Below are 27,279 nucleotides of genomic sequence, written 5' to 3' on the forward strand. Positions count from 1 at the left end.
CGTGCACATAGACCATTATCATCATAGTGGAACATAACAGCGTGCAGGCAGACCATCATCATCATAGTGGAGCATGAAAGCGTGCAGGCAGATGTGGTGCCGGAGAAGGAGCTGAAAGTCCTACATTTGATCTGCAGGTAGCAGAAGGTAAAACTGACTTGAATTTTTAAGACCTCAAAGCCTGCTCTCACAGTGACACACTTCCTCCAGCAAGGCCACATTTCCCAATATTAACACTCTCTATGGGGCAAGCATTCAAACACAGGAGTCTATGGGATCCATTCCTATTCAAATCATGAGACACATTAAAAAAAAAAAAGTAGGGCACCATGGTAATGTTCTGTCAGTTTTGATATGTCTTTGTTACAAGGAAGAAAAGTGACAGGTAGAATGATTGAAAACCAACTCAAACCAAATCATTCCAGTCCTTTGTTGCATTAAGAGAAAACATGTGTTAGTAGTTTTAGGATTCTTTTTTTGTTTTTTAAAAAAAGAATATGTTCTATATTTTGAAAGAATGTCTGAGAAGAGAGACTATACTTTTAAGGAAATTATTCAGTGAAAAGGAGTGAGACATATCATAGTAACAGTCTAAACCAAAAGGCCATTGACTGTATCACACATCACTTAATGGTGATGCACACTACCATTGATACACTTGTGATCTATCTATCTATCATCTATCTATCTATCTATCTATCTATCTATCTATCTATCTATCTATCTATCTATCTATCTATCTATCTATCTATCTATCCATCCTAATACGACCTGAATTTTTAAACCAAACTGACTTTTAAAAGATAAAGAAAGGCTAGGTGGTGTTGGCACACACCTTTAATCCCAGTACCCGCGAAGCAGAGGCAAGCGGATCTCTATGAGTTCAAGATCATTCTGGTCTACAGAGCAAGTTCCAGGACAGCAAGGCTACACAGAGAAATCCTTTTCTCAAAAAACAAACAAAATCAAAAACAAACAAGCAAACAAATAAAACAAAGAAGAAGGAAAAAGAAAAAGAATAAAGTAAAGGAGAGCCAGGCATGGTGGGTGGCTCATGATTGCAGTCCAAGAACTTGGGAGTCTGAGGGAGGAGGGTTGAAGCCAGTCTACATTATATAGTGAGCTCTAGGCCAGTCTGAGCTATCAGCTGGGTGAGACCCTGTCTCAGAACCAAGAACAGATAAACAAAAAGTAAAGGGATAACAGTCCTTGTAAGTGACTTGCAATGGAGTTCAGCACCGACTGAGAACAAGGGCACACTTGATTGCATTGAGGTGGGGAGGGAGCCCCACGTGGGCTGTTTGGATTATGTTCACTAAGAGAGCTATCTAGAAAAGTGCTGTGTTTCAGAAAACTTGCTCTATCTCTGCAATCAGCTATTCTGGTGGTATTTATATAAAACTGTCAACATTTAGTGCAAATGGATATATATATATATATAGTATATAATATATATAGTATATTGTAGTTATTTTAAAAACAGCAAGGGGGATGCTGGGGCATCCCACTCGATTTATAAAGTGTCCTTCTCCTCCCACTTCAGTCTGTGTATTTACTTTCTTGTGTCAACTGTACACCGTCTTGATAGTGTCTGTGAAGTAGAGAGCGTGCACTGGTGCCTTGAATAGTATAGAAAACCTCGGAGCATATGACTGTACTTAAGCGCTTTTATCAATTATTAAGCTCGTCATAATTGGTTCCTTTGAGAATTTCAGTAAATTATCCCTGTTTTTAATATTAAACTTCACTGAAGACACATGAAAGAATAAAAGTCTTATAACAATATTTGATTATAAGCACATTTGAACTGCAGTGTTTAGATTATGTACAAATATGATGCTAAGTCACTGGGGAGAAAATTTCTCAAGAAAATTTCAGATACACAGTTAAAAATTCTTTGGCAATTTCACACATGTCTATAAAAAATTCAGTGATTTTCACTCTTCAAATTACATTACCACCTCTCACCCCCTTTCCTCCCTCTACCACAGAAACCCCTCTTTTCCCGCCCACTTTTATGTCTTTGTGTGTGGCCCATTGAGTTTAACTGGGGTTGCTTGCATGAGCATCGGCAGGAGGTTATTTCCTGGAGCATGGGCAACATATGAGTGGCTACACCACTGAAGAAAATGATGCCCCGTCCTCAGCAACCATGAACCGCCGACAGGGAGGGAGGTGGGGCGTTATGAGCCCCTCCCACATCCATGATGTGGAGGCACACTCTTGTTCAAGTAACCACAGCTGTGTCATTATAGCCATTGCAGTTTTATCACCATTAATTTATGTATCTGTGTCGATATGTATTCGTTGAGTTGTGTGTGGTGGCGCACACCTTTAATCCCAGCACTTGATAGGCATGGAGGCAGATCTCTGTGAGTCCAAGGCCAGCCTGATCTACATAGAGAGTTCCAAGAAAGCCAGGGCCACATAGCGAGACCTCCCTCAAAAAGCAATAATAAAAAAGGAAATTATAGACTCAAAAAGCAATAATAAAAAAGGAAATTATAGAGTGGCCATGTGGGGGTGACATCTGAAGAGCAGTAGGCTCACGACTCCTGGACTCTCCAGCATTTGCTTCTATTTTTGTTTAAACAAATTTTGTTATCAATGTCAAAATTATATAACACAAAGGTGAGAACCAATATATATGATTACTTATGGGATGTTGCTGTGTCTCATCTCTCTCTCTGCACCCAGTTCACTGCTTAGATGGCACTCTTGGTGAAGTATTGATCTTTCCACTTATCCATAGACATAGGGGTCATGGATATATTTGAATACACACAATAGCAATGTATGGATCTGTGGGATGGACCCAGGAGAGTGGGGAGATTGGCAAGCAAACCAGTGCTGGTTTTATGGACCGAGGACAGGGGTAAGGGAAGAGTCTGTGGGAAAGTCAGAGGAGACTCTCACCGGAGGGATGGGCAGGCACATGGACTCCACCCTACAATTCTGAGGTGGAAATACATATAGGAAAGAGAATAACTCGGTCTTCTAGGATTATTGAGATTAGGGAGATCTTTGAAAAGATTGATATTATGTAACTCTGTACCTGTCCACCTAGCTGTCTGATTATTGCCAATCAGTGAATTAAGAAGAGAACCATTACTTGCCCTTTGCCCTTCTAGTTAAAACTCCTGACCAGAGAAACTAGAGCAATCTTCATACTTTCTATTTCTTTTTTTCCTTCATGGTTCCAGGGAGATTGTTAGGGTGTTTTTATTTGGTGGGGATCAATTTGCTAAGCCCAAAGCTGTGGGAAACTGTGGGTGAGTGTAGGGATATGCTAAGTCGGAAGGTTTTCTATTGATAGATGCGTATTTCTGTTCATTATAAGTTTTTCTTTTCTTTTTAAAATATTTATTTTAATTTTACGTGTATGTATGCATGCCTGAGTGTATGTGTCTGTGCACCATGTGTGTTGAGGTGCCCAGAGAGGGCAGAAGAGAGGACAGATCTCCTGGGTATGGAGATGGTTGTGAGCTGTCATGTGAGTGCTGGGACTGAACGTGGGTCCTCTGAAAGAGCAGTAAGTGCTCTTAACTGCTGAGCCTTTTTTCCTTTAATTTTTAAAGTAGGTTAAGTTGATATATATATATATATATATATATATATATATATATATATATATGACTTTCCTCTATCTATCTATGATTTATTTTGGTTATCTCTGTGGACATGAGTAAATACTTCCTGAATGATGATTGACAGACAAGGGTTAATACAGATTTGTGGATTTAGTAATTTAGTTAATAGTGTCCATGGCTGATGGATTAGTTTCACTGTCAGTTTCAATATGTTATGAAATGCCAATCATGATTAGGTGATTAAGAATAGAAAATTTCAGCGATTGGTTTGTGTGTGTGTGTGTGTACATGCTTTTGTGTGTGTGTGTGTGTGTGTACATGCTTTTGTGTGTGTGTATGTGCAGGTACAGCTGTGTTTGTTGGTCAGAGGTCAGCGTCTGTGTTTTCCACTTGCACCCTTCACCCTATTTTAGATTATATACTGTATTATTGTGAGCAGTGTGTGTGCATTGATGAGTGTGGAGAGCAGAGAAAAACTTTGCGGAGTTAGTTTTCCTTTTCTACCTTTGCGTGGTTCTGAGGGTTGAACTCGGGCTCGTCAGGTCTAGCGTTTGTACTTGCGTGGTTCTGAGGGTTGAACTCGGGCTCGTCAGGTCTAGCATTTGTACTTGTGGAGCCATCATGCCAGTCCTGGGTCTTAGGCAGGAGAAAAGGTGTCTCACTGAACCTGGAGCTTAGCAGTTCAGCTAGCCCAGCTTGCCAGCTTGCCCCTGGTGACATACCTTCACCAGCAAGGTCTCACTTCCTAAACCTTCCCTAACAATGTCAACAAGTGCCAGGGGAGCCGGGAGGAAGTGTTCAAATGCTGGAGATTATGGGGAACATTTCTCATGCAAACCATTGCATCTTGTCCAAATATCAGGGCTTTCCACTGGGCTTCTTTTCCTCTAATAGCTATTCAAATTCTTATTGGTTTCTTCTCTATACAAGAAAGAAAATTGCCCAATCTCTTTCACAATCAAACTCTCAAATAAGCAACCTTGAAAACACCTACACACACACCACATGTCTTCGGGCTTCTAATCTAAGTCTTGACAAGAATGGGCAAACAACAAACATACAAAGTCCCTGAGCATCACCAGTTCATGAAAGTCAGATGACCTGCCTACTGTCAGATATGTATCAAGAGATCAGCAATAGCTTTCAATTAAGACTACTGATTAAATGGAAGCCTGGTTGGTAAGTTTGAAAGTCAGTTAAGAATTTACTAGCATACATTAGAGTTAAGCCCAGGCAGCATGAGAGCAGACAACAGCTTGGGAGCCTCTTGCTTCTCCTATGGTGGATTTGGCCCTGAGCCTCAGAGGACTGAAAAGACCTGCCAAACAGAAGACTCACTTATTCCATGATTGTCAGGAACCCTCTACTTTGGAAAGAATTCCTCCTCATTGATAAGCCTTGTTTTATTCTGTGTGTTTCCGTGTACAGGCACCATGTCGGCAGAAGCACCAATCCCCCTGAATTTGGACATTCGCGACCTGCAGATCCAGACAGTCACTGTGGAGAAGCTGCTGGAGCCGCTGATAATCCAGGTAGGAGCACTTCGGATGCTGCAATGTGCTACAGCTGCGTGTTAGCAGAATTCAAGATGGTGGGAATAGCATTGAATCAAGGGTGGCTTTGGCTCTAGGGATGAATGACTACAGCACCTAACAGCATCCTTTGTTTAAACTGGTGTCTTCTGGGTGTGGTGGAGCACATCTCTAATCCTAGCATTCCAGAGGCAGAGGCAGGCAAATAGATCTCTGTGAGTTCAATGACAGTCAGGTCTATACATGGAGACCTTGTCTTAATTCCTCCCAATAAACTGGTATTAAAATATAAAAGTATGTATTTGATTTTACTAATATAATTCTGAAAGTTTTCCCTCAGATTCTTTTTTGGCATTAACTGCAATATTAATACACACACACACACACACACACACACACACACACGAAATAGGGTCTTTGTGGATCAGAGTGACCTCTAACATATGCCCCCCCCCCCTTGCTTCATCTACCTTAGTTCTGGGATTGTATGTGTGTATCATAATGTTAAGAGCTGTATATAAGCCAGGCAGAGGTGACACACCCTTTAATCCCAGCACTTGGGAGGCAGAGGCAGACAGATCTCTGTGAGTTTGAGGTCCCTTAGAACTTGATAGTCATGAAGGATGCTGCCATATTGTTATGGGCAGAGAAAGGGTTGTAAAGAAACTACATTTTATTTAGTTTTTGAGACAGGGTTGCCCTGTGTAGCCCAGGCTTACCTCAATCCCCTTGCCTCAGTTGGGGTTCCTTCCAGTGCTGGTATCAGCAGAAGGCATCGTCACAGCCTATTAGAAACCACCTTTTACGTACGAACAGAAACCAGTAGATGCTTTGGTCAAGTACCTTGCCGTATCAGTCGGTAGGAATTCGCAGGCAAAGATACAGTGGGCACAACTGTGTGTGTCCTAGTATGTTCTAAAGCTATCATAACCATCTCTCTAAATGACATTGGTTCCACCTAGATAGTTAAGAGAACGCAAATGTTCTGATAGAATCTTATTTAATTGGAAAAGGTAAAACTCTCCTAACTGTGCGATCGTGTTCATGTGAGACGCTGTGGATGTGGCACCTGGGTGCCTACGTTTCCTGTCTGTGAGAGAGTTCTCAGTCACTAATGCACTGCTGACTTTATCTTCCTTCTTGTCCTTGATGATTCTTAAATGTTTATTGAGTTCTTACAAGAGGCTCAGCATATCACTCTGCCAATGCCCCAGCTGAAATTTTCTTATAGGTCTTAGCAATATTAAAATCATATGAAACTACAAATATTAATAATTTATGGATTAGTTGCTGTGTGTAAGAACTCTCTCATAAAGCAGATTCTAGCACAACAGAATTATGTGGATGCACACTTGGCCTTCATCCTCATAGGGTTCTCCTTGTAAAACCCCAGTAGACTTAAAGTCTAAGACTTATTATCTTAAAATAACTGACCTTATAGGATTGTATACTCAGCCTTTAAAAGTCTATTACTTAAAAATACTTATTTTTCTGAGTGTGTGTGTGTGTAAGCCAGGAGTATGCAGATGCCTTCAGGGTCACAAAAGGTTGGACCCCCGGGGGTTGGAATTGCTAGTGGTTGTGAGTCACCTGTTATGGGTTCTGGGACCCAAACTCTGGGTCCTCTGTAAAAGCACTTGCTGCTTTTGCAGCATCTTGAGCCATCTCTCCAGCCCCTCATCTGTCAATTTTGTCATATATCATTTGTCCACACAGTAATTTCTTTAAATTATTATAAGGTTGAGTTTTTTCCTGAGAAACATTGTGCTAGAAATACTATCATTTCCCCCCTGAACATTTAGTTCATATATCTATATATATAACATTTAGTTCATATATATGTGTGTATATGCTTCATATAATGATCACCATAGCTGAGTTAATGAATATATTCATCACTGTCCATAAGTATTATTTTGTATTTGTGTAGCAAAGACACTTAAAGTGTATCTAAACTGTAGATTTGTTTCATCCAAGCATATAATATGTGTTGTTAACTATAGTTACTATGCTATTCACAAATTAGATTCCCAGAGCTTAATTCATCATATGTCTGAATATTTGTATACACATATGTGCCTACACAGATGTATGTTCATATATATACATACTCAGTATACATATATGCATATGTTGCCAAGGCTACCTAATCCTCCCAAATAGGAGGCGTGGCAGGCCTGCACTATCCACTGAGTTTACATTCTTTGTATAGTTCTGAGAAAATCACCCACTATTTTACTGTCTTAGAAGGAAATAATGCACTAATGTTTCTTCCTTGGTAGCAAATTGAATGTGTTTTAATTTTCTTGGCCCTACTCCAGGGAGATTCTAATTTTTTTTAGTGAACTTTGTCAGAAAAAACAAAATAAAGCCAGACATAATAGTGCACCTAGAAGAAACAGATAGGAACACTCTGAGTCTGAATTTAGCCTGGGAGAGAGAAAGAGAGATGATAGATAGATAGATAGATAGATAGATAGATAGATAGATAGATAGATTTTGTTTTGTCTCTCAACATGAAAGCATTCAGGAACTGGCTTAAGCAGTACTAATTTCAGGTTTTAGTGCCTTTTAGACAGCAATAGTTAATATAAAACTCAGCTGTCACCAAAATGTTTTAAATTGCCTTCTCAGTAGTGGGTCTCAATTTGAGTTCAGTGAGAACATGTCCCGTGTCTGTCCTCAAAGCTGCTCCACTGTGCATCCCCAGAAAAGACACGAACACTTTTGAATAATCAAATATAAAGCCACTGTAGTTTTTTACCCAAGCGAACCCTGAGAGCTTAGTGTCTTTGGAAGAAGGGACCTGGTGCACTATGGAAGGTAGGCCAAGAGGAGAGTCTGGCTCTATCAGGTTCACTGTTAAAGGTAAAATATTTAGATCTGCATCAGTGAACAGATTCCTTCAACTCTGCATCAGGAAAATCCAACAGTGTGGGATGGGGTAAGAAATGATGATGGCGTGAGTGTGACCCAAATAATCTTATCTATGCATGACAATGTCAGCATGAGACCCATTTTATGCATGAGCTATGCTGATAAAAACATTTTTTTTAAGAAATTTAAAAGTCCAGTCCATAAAATCAGGCCTTATGTGCTGACTAAGAATGGTTACTCATATGATCAAATGATCATTTATTTCATGGAAGACTATCACATCATCCCTTCAAATAGCTGCCTTTCTCCCATATTTTGATATTTTAGTTCTAGTTTACTGTGTGATAAATGAGAGGCCATGGCTCTTAGGTCAACACCCCCCTCCCCCGAATTTGTATCGTTCGATCAAACTTCCCATTTTCCATACCCCCTCTTTGAGATCCTGAAAATCAGTATTTTGTGCTATTCTGTGATTTCCCGTGTGAGACTGTGCAGTGCTTTCCTTTGTGCCTGTGGACACTGTTGACTGCAACAATGAAAATATGGTCAGGATAAAGTCTCCAGGTTCATTCACAATGACAAATGGCAAGAATTGCTTTTCCTAAAATTGCTTAATAATAATTATTTATGTGTATATATAATTTTATTGATTTCTGTATCAATAGGCTCCTAGGTCCTGTCCTTATCTTGCCCCTTCCAGAGAGTTTCTAGTTTCAATAGTTGCATGGTTTATGCAAGCAGATGATACAGTACTGATCATGCTAAATACATTTTAATAGAACTGCATCTCCTTTACATTAAAGTCACCAGTTTAGTAGCTCCATTAAAAAATTCTCACGTTTCCTCATTGTTTATCTTTATGTCAAATTCTTTTACTTGCGAAGTTGCACTGGAATTACTTATCTTGGCACATAATTCAAAATCAAAATTACACTTTAATTTTGGAGTAATTGGTCATAGATACTAACTATACTGTCACTCCAAGTTCTTAATTCATTTATGCATAAATCTTTATTCTGCTCTTTTTACAGTAATCAGAGTCTTCCCTGCCAAATCTGATTTATCTTTTATCTTTTTTTTCTTTCTCTTGAGCACAGGTAAATCACCAGGTCATTTTGCAGGGAGGCTCAGCCCGGGATAGATTTCAATCATTTGCCTTCATTTTCTCAGTGTGATAACTTACACAGTGCATCCCTTTGCAATAAATTCCTCCAATGGGTCAGAAATAATTTTTTTTCTCGGCAATTACATTTTTATGATTGCAACTGCAGGCATCTGCATTTTATCACTTTTGAGATCGGAAAGTGGCAGTGGAGTGAAGAAAGTCTATTTATGCAGAACTGCGCTTCCAGGGGCTTGCACCTCTGTGCTGCCTCTCCGAAGGGGACATAAACCGCTAGATCATGCTGAAGTCATTATGTAATGGATCCATCAATAATCTCATTTTCCACGAAATATAATCTTCCGTGCATCAGATTCATATTGAATGTGGGTTAAAGGAATAGTCTTAAAATCTCTTAAAATAATAAATCCCTTTGTAAAGGTTTTCTGGCAAAAGTTCAGATGTATTTTTACGATTTAAATACGTTCCACATTTTAAAGAGGCAAATACAGGATTAGAGCGTCAGTAATGAACATTATTTTTATGGCTCTCGTTACTAACTCTCATATACCTCATGGCTCTGCCCCATTTCCACTTCCATACAGTCTCCTAAATATTTACATATATAGACACACTGAGTACCCCAGAGCTCACCCCAGAGACACACCTCCTCCAACAAGGCTGTACCCCCTCATCCTTCACAAACATTTCTACCAACCGGGTAACAAGTATTCAAATATATAGGTCCATGGGGGCCATCACCACAAGGAGAGACATGAATAGTGCCAGTGGCAGCTCCTTTAAACACAGTGTTTTAATTTCTCGCAGCCATCTAGGGAGAATTCTGCTGTACTCCAACTCAGAAAAATTTCTTATTGAGTCCCAAAACCAAAAAGAAAGAAAGAAAAGGGGAAGAGAGAGAGAGAGAGAAAGAGAAAAAGCAAGCATTTAGGTAAGCAGTCACATACGTCAGTTTATACAAGTGGCTGCAAGGGGCTCAAAGAGCGAATTTCCATCTCTTCTCCAGACAGAGCTGGTTGGCTTCTGACTCATCAGAAGGACTTCTGTCACCTTTGGGTGTTCTTCATCTCCAAGAACAGAATTTCCCTTTATTTCTTTCAGATTGTGATTGTTGTCCATGCCCATTTTGTGTGAACTTAGTATCATTTACTTATATTTCTGTCTTAGTTTTGTCAGTTTGGCATGAACTAGAGGCATTTGGGTCGAAAGTCTATCGAGGAGTTGCCTAGGCCACATTGGCCTGTGGGCGTGACTAGGTGGGTTTGTCTTGATCGGTAACTGACACTGGAGGGCCCAGCCCATTATGGGCCACGGCGTCCCTCGGCAGGTGGTCCTGGCATCTGTAATAAAGCTGATTGAGCCCGAGACTCCGAGCCAGTCAGAGAGCAAGCCAGCAAGCAGCATTCCTCTGTGGTTTCTGCTCCACGTTCTTGCTTGAGTTCCCGACCCAACTTCAGTCAGCAATGGACCGTGACCGTAAGTCAAATAAAAGTCTTTTCTCTCCAAGTTGTTTTTGGTCAGTGTTACAGTAACAGCCACAGGGACGAAGCTAGCAGGGCTTCTTTGATATCTCTAAACTTCTTACGTGCACCCTTGCTGATTATCCCATCAATAGACTGGATACCGCGACCAACCTCAAAGGTCAAAGGAAGTCCTGCAGACAATTCTGTACACTCATAATGTTCTCGTAGAGTAATATTTACCCGAGTAAATATTGGACTTCTTACTTTAATATATGATCTTAAGAGTTAGTAAATTAAATGTCTTTGCAGTACTTACAGGCCTAATGCTTAATAAGCATAACGATGTTATTTTTATGGGAGGATGAAGAAATAAAGTTTATCATCATGTTTTAAAGTTGAAGGTGCTTCAGAACAGCTGAGTTGATATCTAATACAGTGACTTTTCCAACTTCTGCATCCTTCACAGCCAGGAAACTGCTCCCCGGGGAAAGCTGCTAGGCTAGATAGAGCGTTTCCCGAGAAACAAATCGTTCAGAAAAAGGAAGCTGCTTTTTAAAATTAAAGTAAAACAAAGAAAAACCAGTAGTGAGTTGACTGAAATACTGTGGGCTCCAGCTGGAGCACATGTGACATTTGTCAGAGTGTCCACAGTGTCCCCAGACCTGGGGGCTCTGAGATGAGCCACCGGCAGGTGTCAGGAGGGCCGGACCCCTTCACCTCTCCTTAGTTTGATTCCTAGACCCTTTTCCCCCGCTTAATATCAAATTCTGGTATTTCCCTTCTTGCTCCAACATTGTTGTCCCCACTCCACCGGCATGTTAGCTTCTTGTCACCCTTTGTCAGCCTTTTGGGTGCTGGGATTATAAGTGTGTCCCACAACGTTTAGTACCACCGCGAATGTTTTTATCTTTCAAACACAGCTCATCTTTTCCTCTGTGACTTCATAGATGGCACATTTAACTTAGCTTTGAAATGTGGCCTCCCCTCACTTGTAAACTGATTTTATAGGCAGCCAGGTGTCAGACACTGAAAAACACAACCCACCTGCTCATTAGGAGATGCAGGGGGGCAATCGTGGTTGTCTCGGTGAAATGGTAGGACAGTCCCATCTCCGAAGCTGTGGTCATTTACGCCGCTTGACAGGTGACTCAATCCTTCATAGAATCCCCTGGCAATCTCTGGAGATAGGCTCAACCTCCATGACTCTAGACCAATGACCACAATCTTCATGTTTTTTTTTAAAAGATATATTTATTTATTATGTATACAACTTTCTGCCTCCATGTATACCCACACGCCAGAGGAGGGCGCCAGATCTCATTACAGATGGTTTGGAGCCACCATGTGGTTACTGGGAATTGAACTCAGGACCTCTGGAAGAGCAGACAGTGCTCTTAACCACTGAGCCATCTCTCCAGCCCTCATGGTTTTTTTTTTTTTAGTAGGTCCAGATAGTGAATAGCTTCAGATTTGATAGCTCATGTGTTGCAGTTATGCTGCCCTCACAGTATGAGGGCAGCCATAGACAATATCTGAACAAATGGGCCTGGCATGAGAGTAGACATTTCTTATTGTCAGAAACAAGCGCGTGTCCAGATTTTTCTCCAGGGATAGTTTTCAGGTCCCTGTTCTGGAGTGACCATTTTCTGGCTGAGATACTCTGCGCTCACTCCAGAAGAAATTGTAAGGATGGGTACTGTCTCACACTCAGTTGAAAGCCTCATGGGATACAAACTGTGGTGGAGTTGTTTGTGACCAAATCCTATGAGAGACACAAAAGTCTCCTTTGGCAGCAGAGTGCTAACCAGGCAATTCCAAAAATTCCTGTTACTGTTGAGGATTCTGTTAGCCCAGTGGTTTTCAGCCTGCATTGCCCACTAAAATCATCTGGGGGGCTTTAAAAAAAAATCCTGACGCACAGGCCCCACACAAAGCTAGCTAAATCGGAATCTCAGGGAGTAGTGCCAGGCAGTCATCCTGAAAGCTCCCAGGTGATTGCGATGTGGGGATTGCTGAGCTGGACATTATATCAGCCAATGACAAGGACAGCTCTTCCTCTAGGTCTAAAGCTTGCCCTAAAACTCTGCCTTGTTATGTTTTTCTAACTTTATAACTGAATATATATATATATATATATATATATATATATATATATATATATATATATGGTATATGATAGATAGCCATGAAAGCGAACATTGCAAATAAAGACTCACTAAATATGATATGTGAGTTTGCAGACTCTAAGATTTATTTAATTAAAAATGTTGTATATGTACACATGACTGCAGTTGGCTGGCGTGGGTTCTGGGATCCGAACTCAGAACTCAGTTCCTCCAGAAGGAGCAGCAAATGCTCTTAACTCCCGAGTCAACTCTCCAGTACGCAGATGGGTTTTTGTGTTTAACAGAAATGATTTGTATCCTTAGCTTGGATTCATAAGATATCAATTTTGTTCAGGTTAGACACATTTTCTATATCCTTCACCTTGCATTTTAATATTTCTGAAATGAGAAGGCATTTCACAGCAGCTATAAACATTTAAAGTTGCCTTTCTTTTTGATGCTTGTAGGGGATTACAAATTTGCCCACAGGACACGTTTGCTTCTTTATATTTTATACGTTCTGGCCTTCCTCATCAGCACCTGCCCATGGGGATGGGATACATTATTCAGCTAGCAAGTTGGTGAAGTGCTGTGATTCAATGATTTCAACAGTGTCTTTTGGTAACTACTCTGTCCCTTACACAAAATGATCAAGAAATAGGTGGCCGGGGTGTATCCTGTTTATGTGTTTATGCGGTGAGAAACTGGGTCTTGGGATTAGTGTGATGACCTTTGAACTTACTTCTGTGGAATGGCTGGTCTAGAATTCTCTGTAGACTGGTGACATTTCCTCAAGGGTTGCTATTACCATGCACCAAAGGGCCTTTTGTAGAAGTCTGGCACCTCAGCCTGACCCTCAGAACCCCGGTGGAAGGGAAGAACCAACTCCATAAAGCTACCCATCTGGCTCCACTTGTGAGTCACGGTACATGGACACCCCTACACTTATACACAGTCATCACACACACACACACACACACACACACACACACACACACACACACACACACACACTCATGATAAATAGAGATCGTGATGCATGTGGACATACAGAAATGTGTCCCTGTGACCTGTTGTAGTGCCAGCCTGTACCACGTGATAGTATGGTATGCGGCGCCTGCACTATAGGACCTTTTGCCAGTGTCGGGCCTGGAGATTGAAACACACAAAGACAGAGACACGGGTCATCCTTGAAACAGGAATGCCCCAAGAATGCTCCCTTTATTGTGTTCAGGGGAAGCTTATATAGGGATAGCCACGCCCCAGCCGAACCCACCAGCAACCACTCCCCTGCCATCAGGAACTCCCGAGGGTCTCGTGCTCAGAGCAGCTGCAGGCTGTCTCAGAGCAGAGGAAAACAAGTTGTTTACAAGAAATTCAGGATCTGGAGAGTCACTGCTCCCAACAACCTGTGAGGACATGGTTAGAAGCTGGGCTTCTGGAAACCAAGGAATAGTTTCAGAAAGAACCAAGCGTCCTTGACTTCTGGTTTCTAGAACTGAGAGAAATTAAGTTTCTGTTGTGTAAACTTGCTAATCTGTGGCATTTGGTTTTTAGTATCCCTAGCAAATGAACTAACATGAGGGTTTAAGTAAAACAAATATGAAAATATGCCCACCTCTGAAAATAAGCCATCTGATTTTGTGACCCTCCTCTCTTTTTGACACAAAAGACTGGCTATAAGACATTTGCTTCTAGATAACTTTGAACTGATCAAACTCTAGATACATTGTGCATGGAGGAGTTATTTATTTAGAATTTCTAAAAATTTTCTTTTTATGATAATGATTAGGGGAATTGGTTTAGAAAACACACACACACTCCCACACATGTGAGGATTTGTATAAAAGCCCAATGTGTGTGTGTGTGTGTATATATATGTGTGTGTGTATATATATATATATATATATATATATATAAAATATATATATATATATTTGTTATGGTGATTCGCTCTGTTAAGTTACAGCATACTCCTAAACAGGATAAACCATGTCCCCAGAACTGGATTGTCTCCTGAAATGATGAGGGCGTCTGAGAAATCACGCTGTAGTACCAGAACAGAGGGTTAATCAGGCCACAAACTTAATCATCCTACTCACCCTTCAGTCCTGCACACATTCTTCCTCCATCTAAACCGGAAGCTCATACTCCACAGACAAGCTAAGGCGTCTCCCTCCTCCCATGAAAGCCATGCTCCATAAATTCTTTTCCTGATTTTTAGCTATTTTTTTTTCTCTAGTTGATGTCTGAGATGAGTATCCAGACCTAATCTTTTTGTCTCTCTACCTCCCACCCAGAGTCCAGCCCCTGGTTGAGGACCACCTAGTTTACCCCTGTATTTCCTGGTGGAAAGCCATGTGTCCTTCAGGGCTCTTCTTGGAAGGCCCATTTCATCTTTGTGACTGTGGCTCTGCAGAACCTTGTCTGTCCTTACAGAAGTGTCAGCAATTTGCTCTTCCTGCTGCAGTACAGCCTGTGTGCTGTCCTCATCACCGTCTTGGAGCTTATTCATTTTTTTTTTATTTCTTAAATCCCCACAGTACTGTTTCCAACACAGTATGTGCTCAATAAATGTTTATTGCCTTGAAATGAGCAGAAAGGAGCTGGTGGTTGACTTTGGGAGACTGTTGAACGTTGATTCAGAGGCCCGCAAAGGTTCGCAATCCCTCAGCCTTCCTTAGTACCTTTGTTGAGCAGGTCTGGGTTGGTTTTGGAAGTAAAGAATAGTTACATTGATCAGAGGCTTGAAGAAGACCTCTCCTCCCGCTCCCAAGCCCTGGGAGTCTTTTTGACAGGTCACCATTGAACTTCTCTATGAATTTTCTTCTTTTCTACTTTCCTAATCTCTTTCAAAACCCCGGCAAAGTTAAGCCTTTTAACTTTTAATTTTAACATGGCTTAAATGTCATGTATCTTATTACACAAATTAAAATTAACTGAAAGGAACAAAAGTAGCCCTGAAGGTTCCTGTGAGCTACCAGAGGAAGGTTAAAAATTCAAAGCATTTTAGCTCATCAACAAGAAAAGAGATGTCTGTTAACATGGCCTTTTAATACCATGGTGATAGCAGAGTATGAAGAAGAAATTAGAGTTTGGGAAAGAACACAACTATGGAGCAGAAATGTGGTACTCCAGTTGGCATTTAAACACTTCCCATGGAGCAAGTGTCGGGAGCCGGGAGTCAAAGCAATCACTACACTCGTGCACCAAGCAAGAGCAAACCACAGGTGCCTATCATAGTTCCTACTACTCCTATCGCGTACTGGCGTGGCTTGCTACAAGGTCAAGCCGGAGGTTGGTTCACTAAGGATACCAGTTCAATCCTCAGTGTCTTTGGAGCAACTAGAGAAATCCATCTGGATTAGAGTCCAGTGCACTGTGGGTTGTGCGAGGAGACGGCCCAGTACACCTGATGAGAAACATCACACAGACTGCTTCCTGGCACTCTAACATTCAACGCATAGTGACTGCACACCACTTAGGATACATCTGGTTGCATGAAATGTTTGACTTTCAGAATTAAAGTAGGAATTTCTTCTTTACATATTACTTGAGACAGCTAACTTAAGATCATTTCTATGAGAGGAGGCCTTCTTCCTGTATTTTTTATTATTATTTAATTATTTGTATTATTAGTGATCAGACCTTGAACATTCTTGGCAAGCATAAGCATCCTAATGTCAAGCCACACCCCTAAGCCCATCTCCCTGCTACATATGTATAATTATATATATATATATATATACATACAGCCCAGACAGGCCTTGAACTTATGATCCTCCTGTCTCAGCCTCCCAAGTAGGTTGGATTACAGGCCTGTGCCACCAGAACTGGTTTATTATTATTATTTATAAGCATATACTAACTGTATAAAATAACAGGCTTCATTATGAATGACATTCCAATACTTCAATGTAATGCATTTCCTTTTTATCTTCGGTGAAGGTGTTTTTGTAGCAAAGGACAAGGGTACAGACTAAAAGCAAGTGAACAAACCCGTGCCTGCTCAATAAAGCTACAAGCCTAGAGATTTCCCAAATTTAAAAATCTTCTAAAATTCCCCCCCACCAAAAAAAAATGAGGGAAAGGGAAGGTTATGTATTTATGACAAAATATAAAGGAGGTAAAATATAATGGATTCTGTAGGATCATCTCTGCTGCAGGTTCAACCCCAAGTTTTGCATCCGTTATAGAAATAGCTCTCTGTACTGTAAAGGAAAATGAAGAAAGAGGAATGATTTTACAGAATATGTTAAAGTGAATTATACTGGTTGCTGGTTTTCCTTCCGAGATGAGAGACCTTTTCCAATAACACAGGCACCCCTCCTCTTGGGTGAGGCACTCCTGCTGTGCTTAGTCACAGTGGCTGACAGGAGTAGGTGACAGCCCTTGGGTGAATTGAGGTCTCTTTCTGAACAGGTAAAAACGAGTCATTGGAAATGTCACTTAACATTAGCCAATATTAAATAGCTATATTGGGGTGCTTTAAAAGAAGATTTGGGTTCAAACTACATACACAAGTGAACAGCTTACAAGTCACAATTGCATTTTTTTTTAAACATAAGCATAATGCTCTTATACAATGTTCTCGTTCACAATTCTCACTTCTGTGGCATTTAGTATAAAGAACAAAGCATTTCTAGGACGCTCATTTTAATTTCAAAGGTTAGGGTGTTTTGCGGGAAGCATTTGGTGCTTGGAGGATTCAACAATAGACTGTGCCGTGGAAAACTGTGCACTTAGGCGCAGTGGGAGGGAACCTTTCGGACGAGACACTCTGCTCCGCTTCAAACCGGAGTTTTAATATAGGCGTTAATCTAGACAAAAACTTTTTAACTCTGCAAACAGGGGCAGAGAATCTTGCCGTTTGGTGTCTGTGAAAGCCCCGGTGGTCCACCAGGCTGCTTGTCATCTTCTAGGTGCCCTTCAGCTGCTGGTAAAGCATCCCAGTGTGCTGTGAACTGCCCACATCACACTCACGTGGGAGGTGGAGGCTGGGGCGGGGGAGACAAGATTAGGCCTAAAGAAAGCACCTTTGACAGGGATTGTGGTGGCCAATTTTTGTACCTCCATTGTGCACAGACTAGAAAATACGCACGCAGCGTGTCTCATTATGAATTGTGAAAGCACTGGACCGCACTTAGCCAATTTGTAGTCTAACTGGATAATGGGATTTCCCTCCTCCTTCTCGCCTCCTCCCCCACTCTTTCTTTTTTTTCTGTCCGAGATAAGATCTGGACCCTCCAACTGGCTATGTAGTTGAGGATGGACTTGAACTGTTACAGGATTACAGGTGTAGGCCGCGAAGCCTGGATTATAGGTAGTCAGTTATATGGGGAAATCCACCCAGGTCATGGTACATGCCAGGCAAGCGGCTGAGTAGATCTCCAGCTCCTGTTCTTATTTTCATAGTAAGAAAACAAAGGCTTCTTCCAAGATGTTTCCCTGTTGGTCATGTATTCTGTCTGTATGCCGGCAGGCCAGAAGAGGGCACCAGACCCCATCACAGATGGTTGTGAGTCACCATGTGGTTGCTGGGAATTGAACTTAGGACCTTTGGAAGAGGAGGCAATGCTCTTAACCTCTGAGCCATCTCTCCAGCCCCCCAAAACAGTTTCTTTATTAACCAACGAAAGCAACATAAAGACAGAAGGGCCTCCTACACTAGCTGACCACTGTGTCGCTGGACCACATTTTCACTATCCAGTCATCTGCTAATGGACATCTAGGTTGTCTCCAATTTCCAGCTCCTATTTACAGAGCAGCAATGAATATTGATGAGTGAGTGTTTCTGTAGTTGGATGTGGAGTCCTTTGGGGAGATGCCCAAGAGTGATAGAGCTGGATCTTGAGGTAGATAGATCTGTTCCCAGCATCCTGAGGAACTACCACACTGATTTTCATAGTCAGCCCCTTATTTTTCAATTTTATTTATTGTTAATGTGTGTGTGCATGCATATGTATACTATGTGTGGGCACATGTGCCATGGAGTGCTTGTGGAGGCCAGAGAACAACTGCCAGGCATTAGTGTCCTCCTTCTCCTGTGGCTCCCAGGATGGAACTCTGGTCATTAGCATACTTGGCAAGTACTTTTACCCACCTCACTGGCTCTGCTTACTTGTTTCTAGTCGGCAAATGAATGTGTATATTGAGGGGGTACGATGGTGATTTGATAGGTGTATGCCTTGTGGAAAGAGTCAGCCTAGCTAATTAACATAGCCTCTCACTGGCTTATCATGGGAGCTCCGATTTCAGCAGGAGCCCCAGGTGTCCTAATTCATACACTGGATTCAAGTAATTTTTCTGCTATATAAAAGTTTTATCCCAGAATTTCTTCTGGGACCCAAGGTTTAATTAAGAAATGGAAGCAATGGATATTTCTCATAAAGTAATAGTATGAACTTTGTTTTTTAAATATATTCCCCCTTTTAAATTGAGAAGTTCATGCACACATATAATGTGTTCTGATCAAATCTACCTCCCCATTCCCTCCTCTCCCACTTCTCCCTTATTCTCCCACCACTTCTCCTTCCCAACTTTATGTGCTCTTTCTTTTTAAAAACCCACTGAGCCCACTTAGCGATGCCTGCACATGAGTGCGGGTAGGACCATCTATCGGGAGTATGGCTAGTCTCTCAGGGCCCGAGTTTCTGGAGAAAACTGACTCTCTTTCTCCCACCATCCATCCATTGCTAATAGCTCCTCAACGAGGGTTGCAACTCCATAGCCGGTCCCCAATCCACTGTGGGGTTTTGTCCGACTCGATCTTGCACAGGCTTGTGTTTACAGTCACAGTTGCTGTAGGCTCGCTCACCTGTGCAATGGCCTGCTGCGTCCAGCAAGTAATATTTCACTGCAGACGTCCACTCCCTCTGTCTTTCAATCTTACTGCCCTTGGCCTGTGAAGGTCCTTGAGCCTCTGTGAGTGGATCATGACCTTGAACGCTTTATCTCCCCACTGCTGTTTCCCGGTATCTTTCTACCTCCACCATCCCAGGGCTGGGATAGCAGATGTGCGCCACCACACCTGGTGCGAGCTGTGCTGAGGCTCGAACTTAGGATCTCATGCTTGCCAGTCAAGCACCCTATGCACTGAGCCACGTCACCGGTGTACCGTGCCCATCGCTCCACGTCTTTACTAAACACGACTCTTTCCCACACACCCAGAGCCCTCTCAGGCTTTTATCAGTAGTAAAACTTGATGGGGTCCATAACCAGGACTCTCCTTTCTAACCTTCAGTTGGGATTCCGGTGGCTGCCCTTGAAGGAATGTAACAACAGCCCCCCCGAATGAGTCTTGTTACTGGGACATGATTCTGTTTCTTCTGCACTGGTATCTCTCCAGGCTGGGTTCCCCCTACCAGACGTTCAGTAAGTTCCTGGTGTTTCCTCCAATTTTAGGTTACCACACTTGTCAACTGTCCGCAGAACCCTTCCAACAGGAAAAAGGGACGCTCTAAGAGAGCCAGAGTTCTCCTGGCTTCTGTGGAGGAAGCAACTTGGAACCTGTTAGACAAGGGGGAGAAGATCGCCAAGGAAGCAAGGGCTTTCAAGGAAGAGCTCACAGCTGCCCTCCAGGAAGTTCGCAGAGAGAGTGAGTATTCTGAAGGAAGGCAGGAGCAGCCTGCCTATCCTCAGGGTGTTAGCTGCTGCAGTGGGTTTGTGGGTTGTGGCTGTTTTGTTTTGTTTTGCAGGCTCGAGTCTATTAGTCTTGCACACAGCTGTGAAGAGCGAGCTGTGGGAGGCAGGGTGGCTCTTTAGGCAGCTCCAAGGTGGAGTCCCAGCCCTGGCTCTTCTCTGGTTACCGAGTCTCTGAATACAGCTCCCCACCTCCAACAATACTGCATTGCAGCTTCTCCATAATAACCGGAGAGGTTTAATGAAATGAGAGATGCCTTTGCCCATACACAACGGATTGTAAAGTTTTTTTTTTTTTTTTTGAACAGTTAGGAGACATTTCTTCTCTGATGGGCTCAGAAATATATTTGCAGCTTCTCCATAATAACCGGAGAGGTTTAATGAAATGAGAGATGCCTTTGCCCATACACAACGGATTGTAAAGTTTTTTTTTTTTTTGAACAGTTAGGAGACATTTCTTCTCTGATGGGCTCAGAAATATATTTTCTACTTTTCAGTGTTTGGAAACTTAGGTTTACCAAGCCCCTCTCCCCCATTTTTGGGTAAGGCTTTGTGAAAACCACACATACTCCATGCTGTGCTTTGCCTATGTTACATAATAAAAGCACATATTCTGCCTTTTGATGTTTTACTATGATAACACAACAATCAACCCCCCCGCCCCCCCCAAAGATTACAAGTCTCATCTTCAGGATATTTAAAATAAGATTTAAAAAAATTTAATTTGTGCCTATGAAGGTTCATTTGTTCAGTTGCTCTTCACAGGCATACATGAAGGCCAGAGGTGGATGCTGGAGTGTCTGTCTGTCTGTCTGTGTATGTATGTATGTATGTATCATAGATACTATCTATCTATCTATCTATCTATCTATCTATCTATCTATCTATCTATCTATCTATCTATCTATCTATCATCCATCATCTATCCATCATTTATCTGTCTGTCTGTCTATCTATCTATCTATCTATCTATCTATCTATCTATCTATCTATCTATCTATCTATCTATCTATCTGTTTGTCTGCCTATATCTATGTATAAATGATTTATTTATTTACTTGAGACAGGGTCTCTCACTGGATCTGGACCTTGTAGTTTTGGCTAGCTGCCTATCGAGCCCACAGGAACTGCCTGTCTCAGCCTTCCAGTGCTAGGGTGATAGATTGCATTGCCACACCCAAGGTATTTTTTCCCTTTTCACGTGGGTGCTGGGGATCATAATCCAGGTCCTCATGTTTGCTCTGGAACCACTATATCCATGGATCCATTTTCTAGTCCTGAAAGATATCTTAAAAAGAACTATTTGATGATTTTATATTTATTACTTTTGCTGAAACTATTTTGGGAGGGAAAACAAACTAGAACTTTTTTGTTCAACTTCATAAAAAATGTCTGAGTTGTTTAAATGTTTTTCTCCGCTAAACCCTAGTACAATTTTAAAAAAATCAGAAATAGCCGGATATGGTGGTACTGTGACTTCAGTACTCAGGAGCCTGTGGTTGAAGGATGGCAAGTTCTTGGCCAGCCTGAGCTATCTCGTGGACACCCTTGGCACGTGCTTGTGTGCGAGAGAGAGAGAGAGAGAGAGAGAGAGAGAGAGAGAGAGAGAGAGAGAGAGAGAGAGAATTTCATAATAAAAATAAACATAACAGCCAGTCAACTTTAAACCAAATACAGATCTAGGGGATTATGTTTATATTGTAATTTTTGGTTTCGTACTCTTAAAGTCAGTTCTGTTGTGTACATATGAGGTGCGCAGCACAGTGTCATGGGATTCATGCTGCGAACAGTTTCTACAGTGGGGTACGGGGGTGCAGACCTCCTCTCACATGATTAATCCCCACCTTTTGGTGACAAAACACTGAATGCCCTGGTTCAAGATGGTTCCTTACTCGGCCTCACTGCAGCCCCACAGTTCATTAGAGCCCCAGCTCCACTCTCCCCCCTTTGACACCTTCTGCCCTTCACCGTCCCCCATCTTCTCACCCTGTCATGGTAATCACTGTATTTGGCTTTTCTCCCATTTTTTCCTTTTAAAATTGCGTTTGTTAGTTATTGTTATATGTGCATGTGGAGTGTCTATGTACGTGCGTGCATGCATATGTGTGTATGCACACAGCATGTGTGTGCGACCCAGAGGACACCTTTTGGGGGTTGGGTCTTGTCTTCCACTGTGGGATCTGGGACTCTAACTCAGGTGAAGGCATGCAGGACAACCTGTTTTTACCTGCTGAGCCGTCGCACTGGCACTCTGGGGCTGGCTTATTTCACTTAGCTCTGTTTTTAGGTTGTAGCAAATGACAGGACTGCTTCTTCTAAAACAAAGATGAATCGAAGCCACATCATTTTCAGTTTCTTTCTTTTTTTTTTAAAGATTTTATTTATTTATTATGTATACAACATTCTGTCTCCATGTATGCCTGAATGCCAGAAGAGGGCACCAGACCTCATTACAGATGGTTGTGAGCCACCATGTGGTTGCTGGGAATTGAACTCAGGACCTCTGGAAGAACAACCTGGGCTCTTAACCACTGAGCCATCTCTCCAGCCCCCCCATTTTCAGTTTCTTTATCCACCCGCCTATCAGTAAAAAGGAAATTCTCAGAGAAGTCGGGGTTTTGGGGTTGTGCAGTAAATGATGCATGGTTTTCTATTATAGCATGGAATACGTATATCTAATATATAGCTATATGTATGCATGTCATATGTAGCACATACAACAGACACACTTGCTGAAGTGCTTTTCTCTGATTCTTTTGACAAGTGGAAGGGAACCACTACCCCTTTAGGGGAGGGAGGGAAGCACGGACTAGCGCGTTTCTGGAACCCAAGGAATGCCCACTGTGTGGAAAGCAGAAAGCCACAGTGAGGACATTGTGCCCCCAACTTGGAAGGAATGTTAGCTCTGTGGTGGAGCCGAAACAATGAAGAATGGATTACGATCTAAGTGACTTCGTGTGACGCTGGAAGCATATTTTAAACAGCCTCTGCCCTCTTTTATTAAATGGCCCTTGTCTAGTGGCATATGAAGGGCTAATGAAAAGCAACCAGTCACTGTGAGGTGTTGGGAAAAGTGAAAACAGGATTAGAAGTGGAGGGTGGTTTTATTGATGTAATTATTGACTTATTTTCAAGAAGATCTTTGAGAGTGGTTCATAAAATTAACAGAGACCTAGAGTAGTTTTAGTCTAATTATGAGATTCTGTCCTTCCCTGTTTTATTGCCTTCAGTGGATTTACTTATGAGTCGAAAGTGGTAAAAAGGAGAACATCTGTGTTCCCTGGAGAGCGTGCCTGCAGAAGGTGGAGCAGGGATAGTACAGGAGCAGATGAAGAAAAGGGGATACATGGAGGGAGATGCAGCCAAAGGGTCCACGAGGCCGAGACGGCTCCCAGTCCCTCTTCATCTTACACCATAAGATATAGATGTACATGTACTCGTACATCAGGACACAAGCAAGGAACTAAATCTGAAATTTTATTCAAATAGTTTCTAGATTATTTACAGACTGACATAGATATTAGCTAAGAACTTACCCGTATCGTGCATACTCCCTTTGAATAGCCACGACTTCCCTGCACTCTGCAGATCTTGCGTCTAAGCCACATACATAATTGTTACTTAGTGGTTTGTTGAAGAATAGCATATATTCATAAAGGTACATACTCTATTGGGATCTCCTCAATATATTTTCACTTTCTGCACTCAGGTTCATGTAATCTCCGTGCAGATCAAGGACTAAAATATCACTAAGGGCTTGGGGGTGTGGTGGCACACCTTCAATGCCACCACTCAGGGGCAGAGGCAGAGGTCCACCTGCCTCTGCTTCTCTGCCTCTGGTGTCCATTGTGAGTTCTGGGCCAGAGGCAGATGGATCCCTGTGAGTTTGAGTTCTGCCTGGTCTACATTGTGAGCTCTGGGACAGTCAAGCGTACATAGTGCCCTGTTTCAAAACAAGCAAGCAAGCAAGCAAGCAAGCAAGCAAGCAAGCAAGCAAACAAACAAGTATTCAGTGGTTAAGGGTGCTGGATGCTGCTACAGAGGATCCACATTCAAATTCCAGTACCAACATGACAGCTCACAACCTTCTGTTTCTACAGTTCTAGGGGATTGTGCCCTCTCCTGCCCTCTGTTGGTACTTCATTCATGTGGTGCATGTGCACATTGAGACCCACAGGTCCACATAAATATATAAAAAGGACATTAAAGAACAGAACAAAAACAACAAAGGAACATTGCTAAAATCCCATAAGTAGCCCTTATGCCTCAATCAGTAACTATACTCTCACAAACAAAATATCACCACAAATGTTCTTAATCTTAATGAATCAAACTTTTTGGCTTGCCTCTTTATGTATAGATTTTTTTTAAAGATTTTATTTATTTATTAAGTATACAGTGTTCTGCCAGAAGAGGGCACCAGATTATAGATGGTTGTGAGCCACCATGTGGTTGCTGGAAATTGAACTCAGGACCTCTGGAAGAGCAGCCAGTGCTCTTAACCTCTGAGCCATCTCTTCAGCCCCTTATAGATTTTTTTTTTATGTCTGTAAAAACTTGTTTAAGAGTACTGTAAACTTGAGAAGAGTCTCTCTAAAGTTACCATTTAGAGCATATATACAACAATTGCCTTAGCGTCCTTGTTTTTTAACTGTGCTATCTGACCACATGGATTCTTTTTTTTTTTTTTTTTGTTTTGGTTTTTTGAGACAGGGTTTCTCTGTGGTTTTGGAGCCTGTCCTGGAACTGGCTCTTGTAGACCAGGCTGGTCTCGAACTCACAGAGATCCGCCTGCCTCTTGACCACATGGATTCTGTTTCTACTGACAGATATTGCTTTATGTCTGAGAAACACCTTTTTTTTTTTTTTGTCTGTGTGGTTTTGATTATACACACCTGGCAACTGCTGACTCAACTAGAGGTTCTGTATTCTTCTATCTTACCCCAGAGACTGTTAAGTTTTGCTTCAGCGAATGGTTGATAACTAAGCAGACACCAGAGGGTTCGTTTAACCTTTTAAAAAGGTTAAGTCTGTTTAATTTCCCCATCAGTCTTACAGAGGACTGTTAGTCTTTGGGATATAGTCTTTAGTTTCATAGTATGGGTTCTGAGGCACTTAAAAGGATTATTTGATGTGTTGACCAAAACTATTTAGCACGGAGGCCACTGTTCCCGAAAAGAGTACAATTAATAGAATAGTACAGCCTCTTGAAAAGTTTATTTATACTTATATTTGTACTTGCTGGGCCTTTGGCATTGCCCAGTGCATGCTGTGGGGTTTTAGAAAAACTCATGTGAGGTTTCAAAGTTCTGTCTATCTGTAGTTTTCTCTTCCACGAGATTTTATTTTTCCACCTTCAGAAGAAATGCCACATGATGGTATCTCTCAGCGTGAATTAGATTTTCTCTGGCTTCTGCTTGCTTTCCATCATTACCACGTGACCTCCACGGCTGCTATTTTCTTTGTTATCTGTGAAAACAACAGTTTAACATGTTTTACTCCATCACTTTCAGACCGAGAAGCAGCCACCTTTGTCTTGATGTTTTAATTCTGTGCATATGGCTTTAAGTTGGAAATGAGTTCTTTTCGGCAAGTTGCTTCTTTAACCTCTGGACTGCATGGCGTCTGTTGAGGCTCTAGCCACCAGTCTTACTGCTACCTCTTAACTTTATGAACTTCCCCCCTGTCTCATTTTAAAAATTATTTTTCAGCTGGGCAGTGGTGGCATACGCCTTTATTCCCAGCACTCGGGAGGCAGAGGCAGGTGGATCTCTGTGAGTTCGAGGTCAGCCTGGTCTTACAAGAGCTAGTTCCAGGACAGGAACCAAAAGCTACAGAGAAACTCTGTCTTGAAAAAAAAAACCCCCAAAATTTTATAAAAAAAAGATTTCTCTTTTTCTTTCAGAAATACTATTAGAATCTACTTTGACTTGGTTTTCTTGGTGTTTATCCTGTTAGAAGTTTCTGGCACTTTCAGTACCACCTGTGTCCCGGTCCCGGTGTCCGTGTGTTGGTGTGTGTGGGTGGAGACTGGAGGAGGATGTTAGATCCCCTGGAGCTGCAGCGGTGGATGTTGTGAACTGTCATGTAGATGATGGAAATCAAACCCAGGTTCTCTCTGCACAAGTCAAAGTGTTTTCACCACTGAGCCATCTCTCCAGCTCCAAGAGAATAAATACATGGTGTATTTATAGGCATTTAGCACCAGATGCTATTCTTAGTTACCGGGTTCTTAATTTTCTTTTCTTTTCTTTTTTTAGTTACTGGGTTCTAAAAGCGACACTTTCCCCTATTGCATAGAAATCTAGAATGACACATGATGTGCTGTGGAGGTTGAGATAACCTGTGCTAACTCACCTTGCTTGAGAAGCTCATTGGCGACATGCATTGTCTCTCAGAATCAATTTTAAAGACAAATAGCAAACAGAGATACTGTTTATTTTTGCTAACGATCTAGGCGCAGTAGAGGAAACTGTTAAAATTGTTCACACAATACCACAGCTCTCTCTTTATGTTTTTAATTATAAAGAATGAGTTCTTTATCCCATAAAACAGCCGAAAGTAATATTAATTAGGGTAAAATAGTTTTTATACAAACATTAACTTCCTTATTGTAACAATAGCATAGTTTTAGTGGTGAAATAAAGTGAATCTAAAAGAATTGGTTTCTTAATGTAAAGGGAAGTAACTGAGCTGAGATTTCAAGAGTGTTTGGGGAAAGAGGAAGGTTCAGCTCTTTTGTATACAGTCCACACACGCCAGCATGCCTGCTCAGATGGAGAATAGCACCAACCCTGCCTCCCTCTGCAAATGCTTTAGTGTGAATTATCTGGACATGGAATGGACAGCCTCATGTAGTCGTGTCTACTAGAGCCAGCAACTGGATAGAGGTACTACTGACTTCATGTTCATGTGAGATGGGAGGGGACCTGCAGATGCACAGGCTTC

The 27,279-nt window shown here is 41.8% G+C and overlaps 1 protein-coding gene across 1 annotated transcript in view; it reads left to right on the plus strand.

Moving 5' to 3' along the window:
• The window catches only part of Ctnna3 (catenin alpha 3), a 1,290,503-nt gene that overhangs the window by 17,089 nt on the left and 1,246,135 nt on the right, over positions 1-27,279 (plus strand). Inside the window, exons 2-3 of the mRNA XM_013351193.2 lie at positions 5,019-5,122; positions 20,095-20,287. Coding sequence (XP_013206647.2) covers positions 5,024-5,122; positions 20,095-20,287 — 292 coding nt within the window. The 5' untranslated portion in view covers positions 5,019-5,023. The remainder of the gene's footprint in view (positions 1-5,018; positions 5,123-20,094; positions 20,288-27,279) is intronic.

This window comes from Microtus ochrogaster, linkage group LG2 (assembly GCF_000317375.1).
Source record: "Microtus ochrogaster isolate Prairie Vole_2 linkage group LG2, MicOch1.0, whole genome shotgun sequence".
NCBI lineage: Eukaryota > Metazoa > Chordata > Mammalia > Rodentia > Cricetidae > Microtus > Microtus ochrogaster.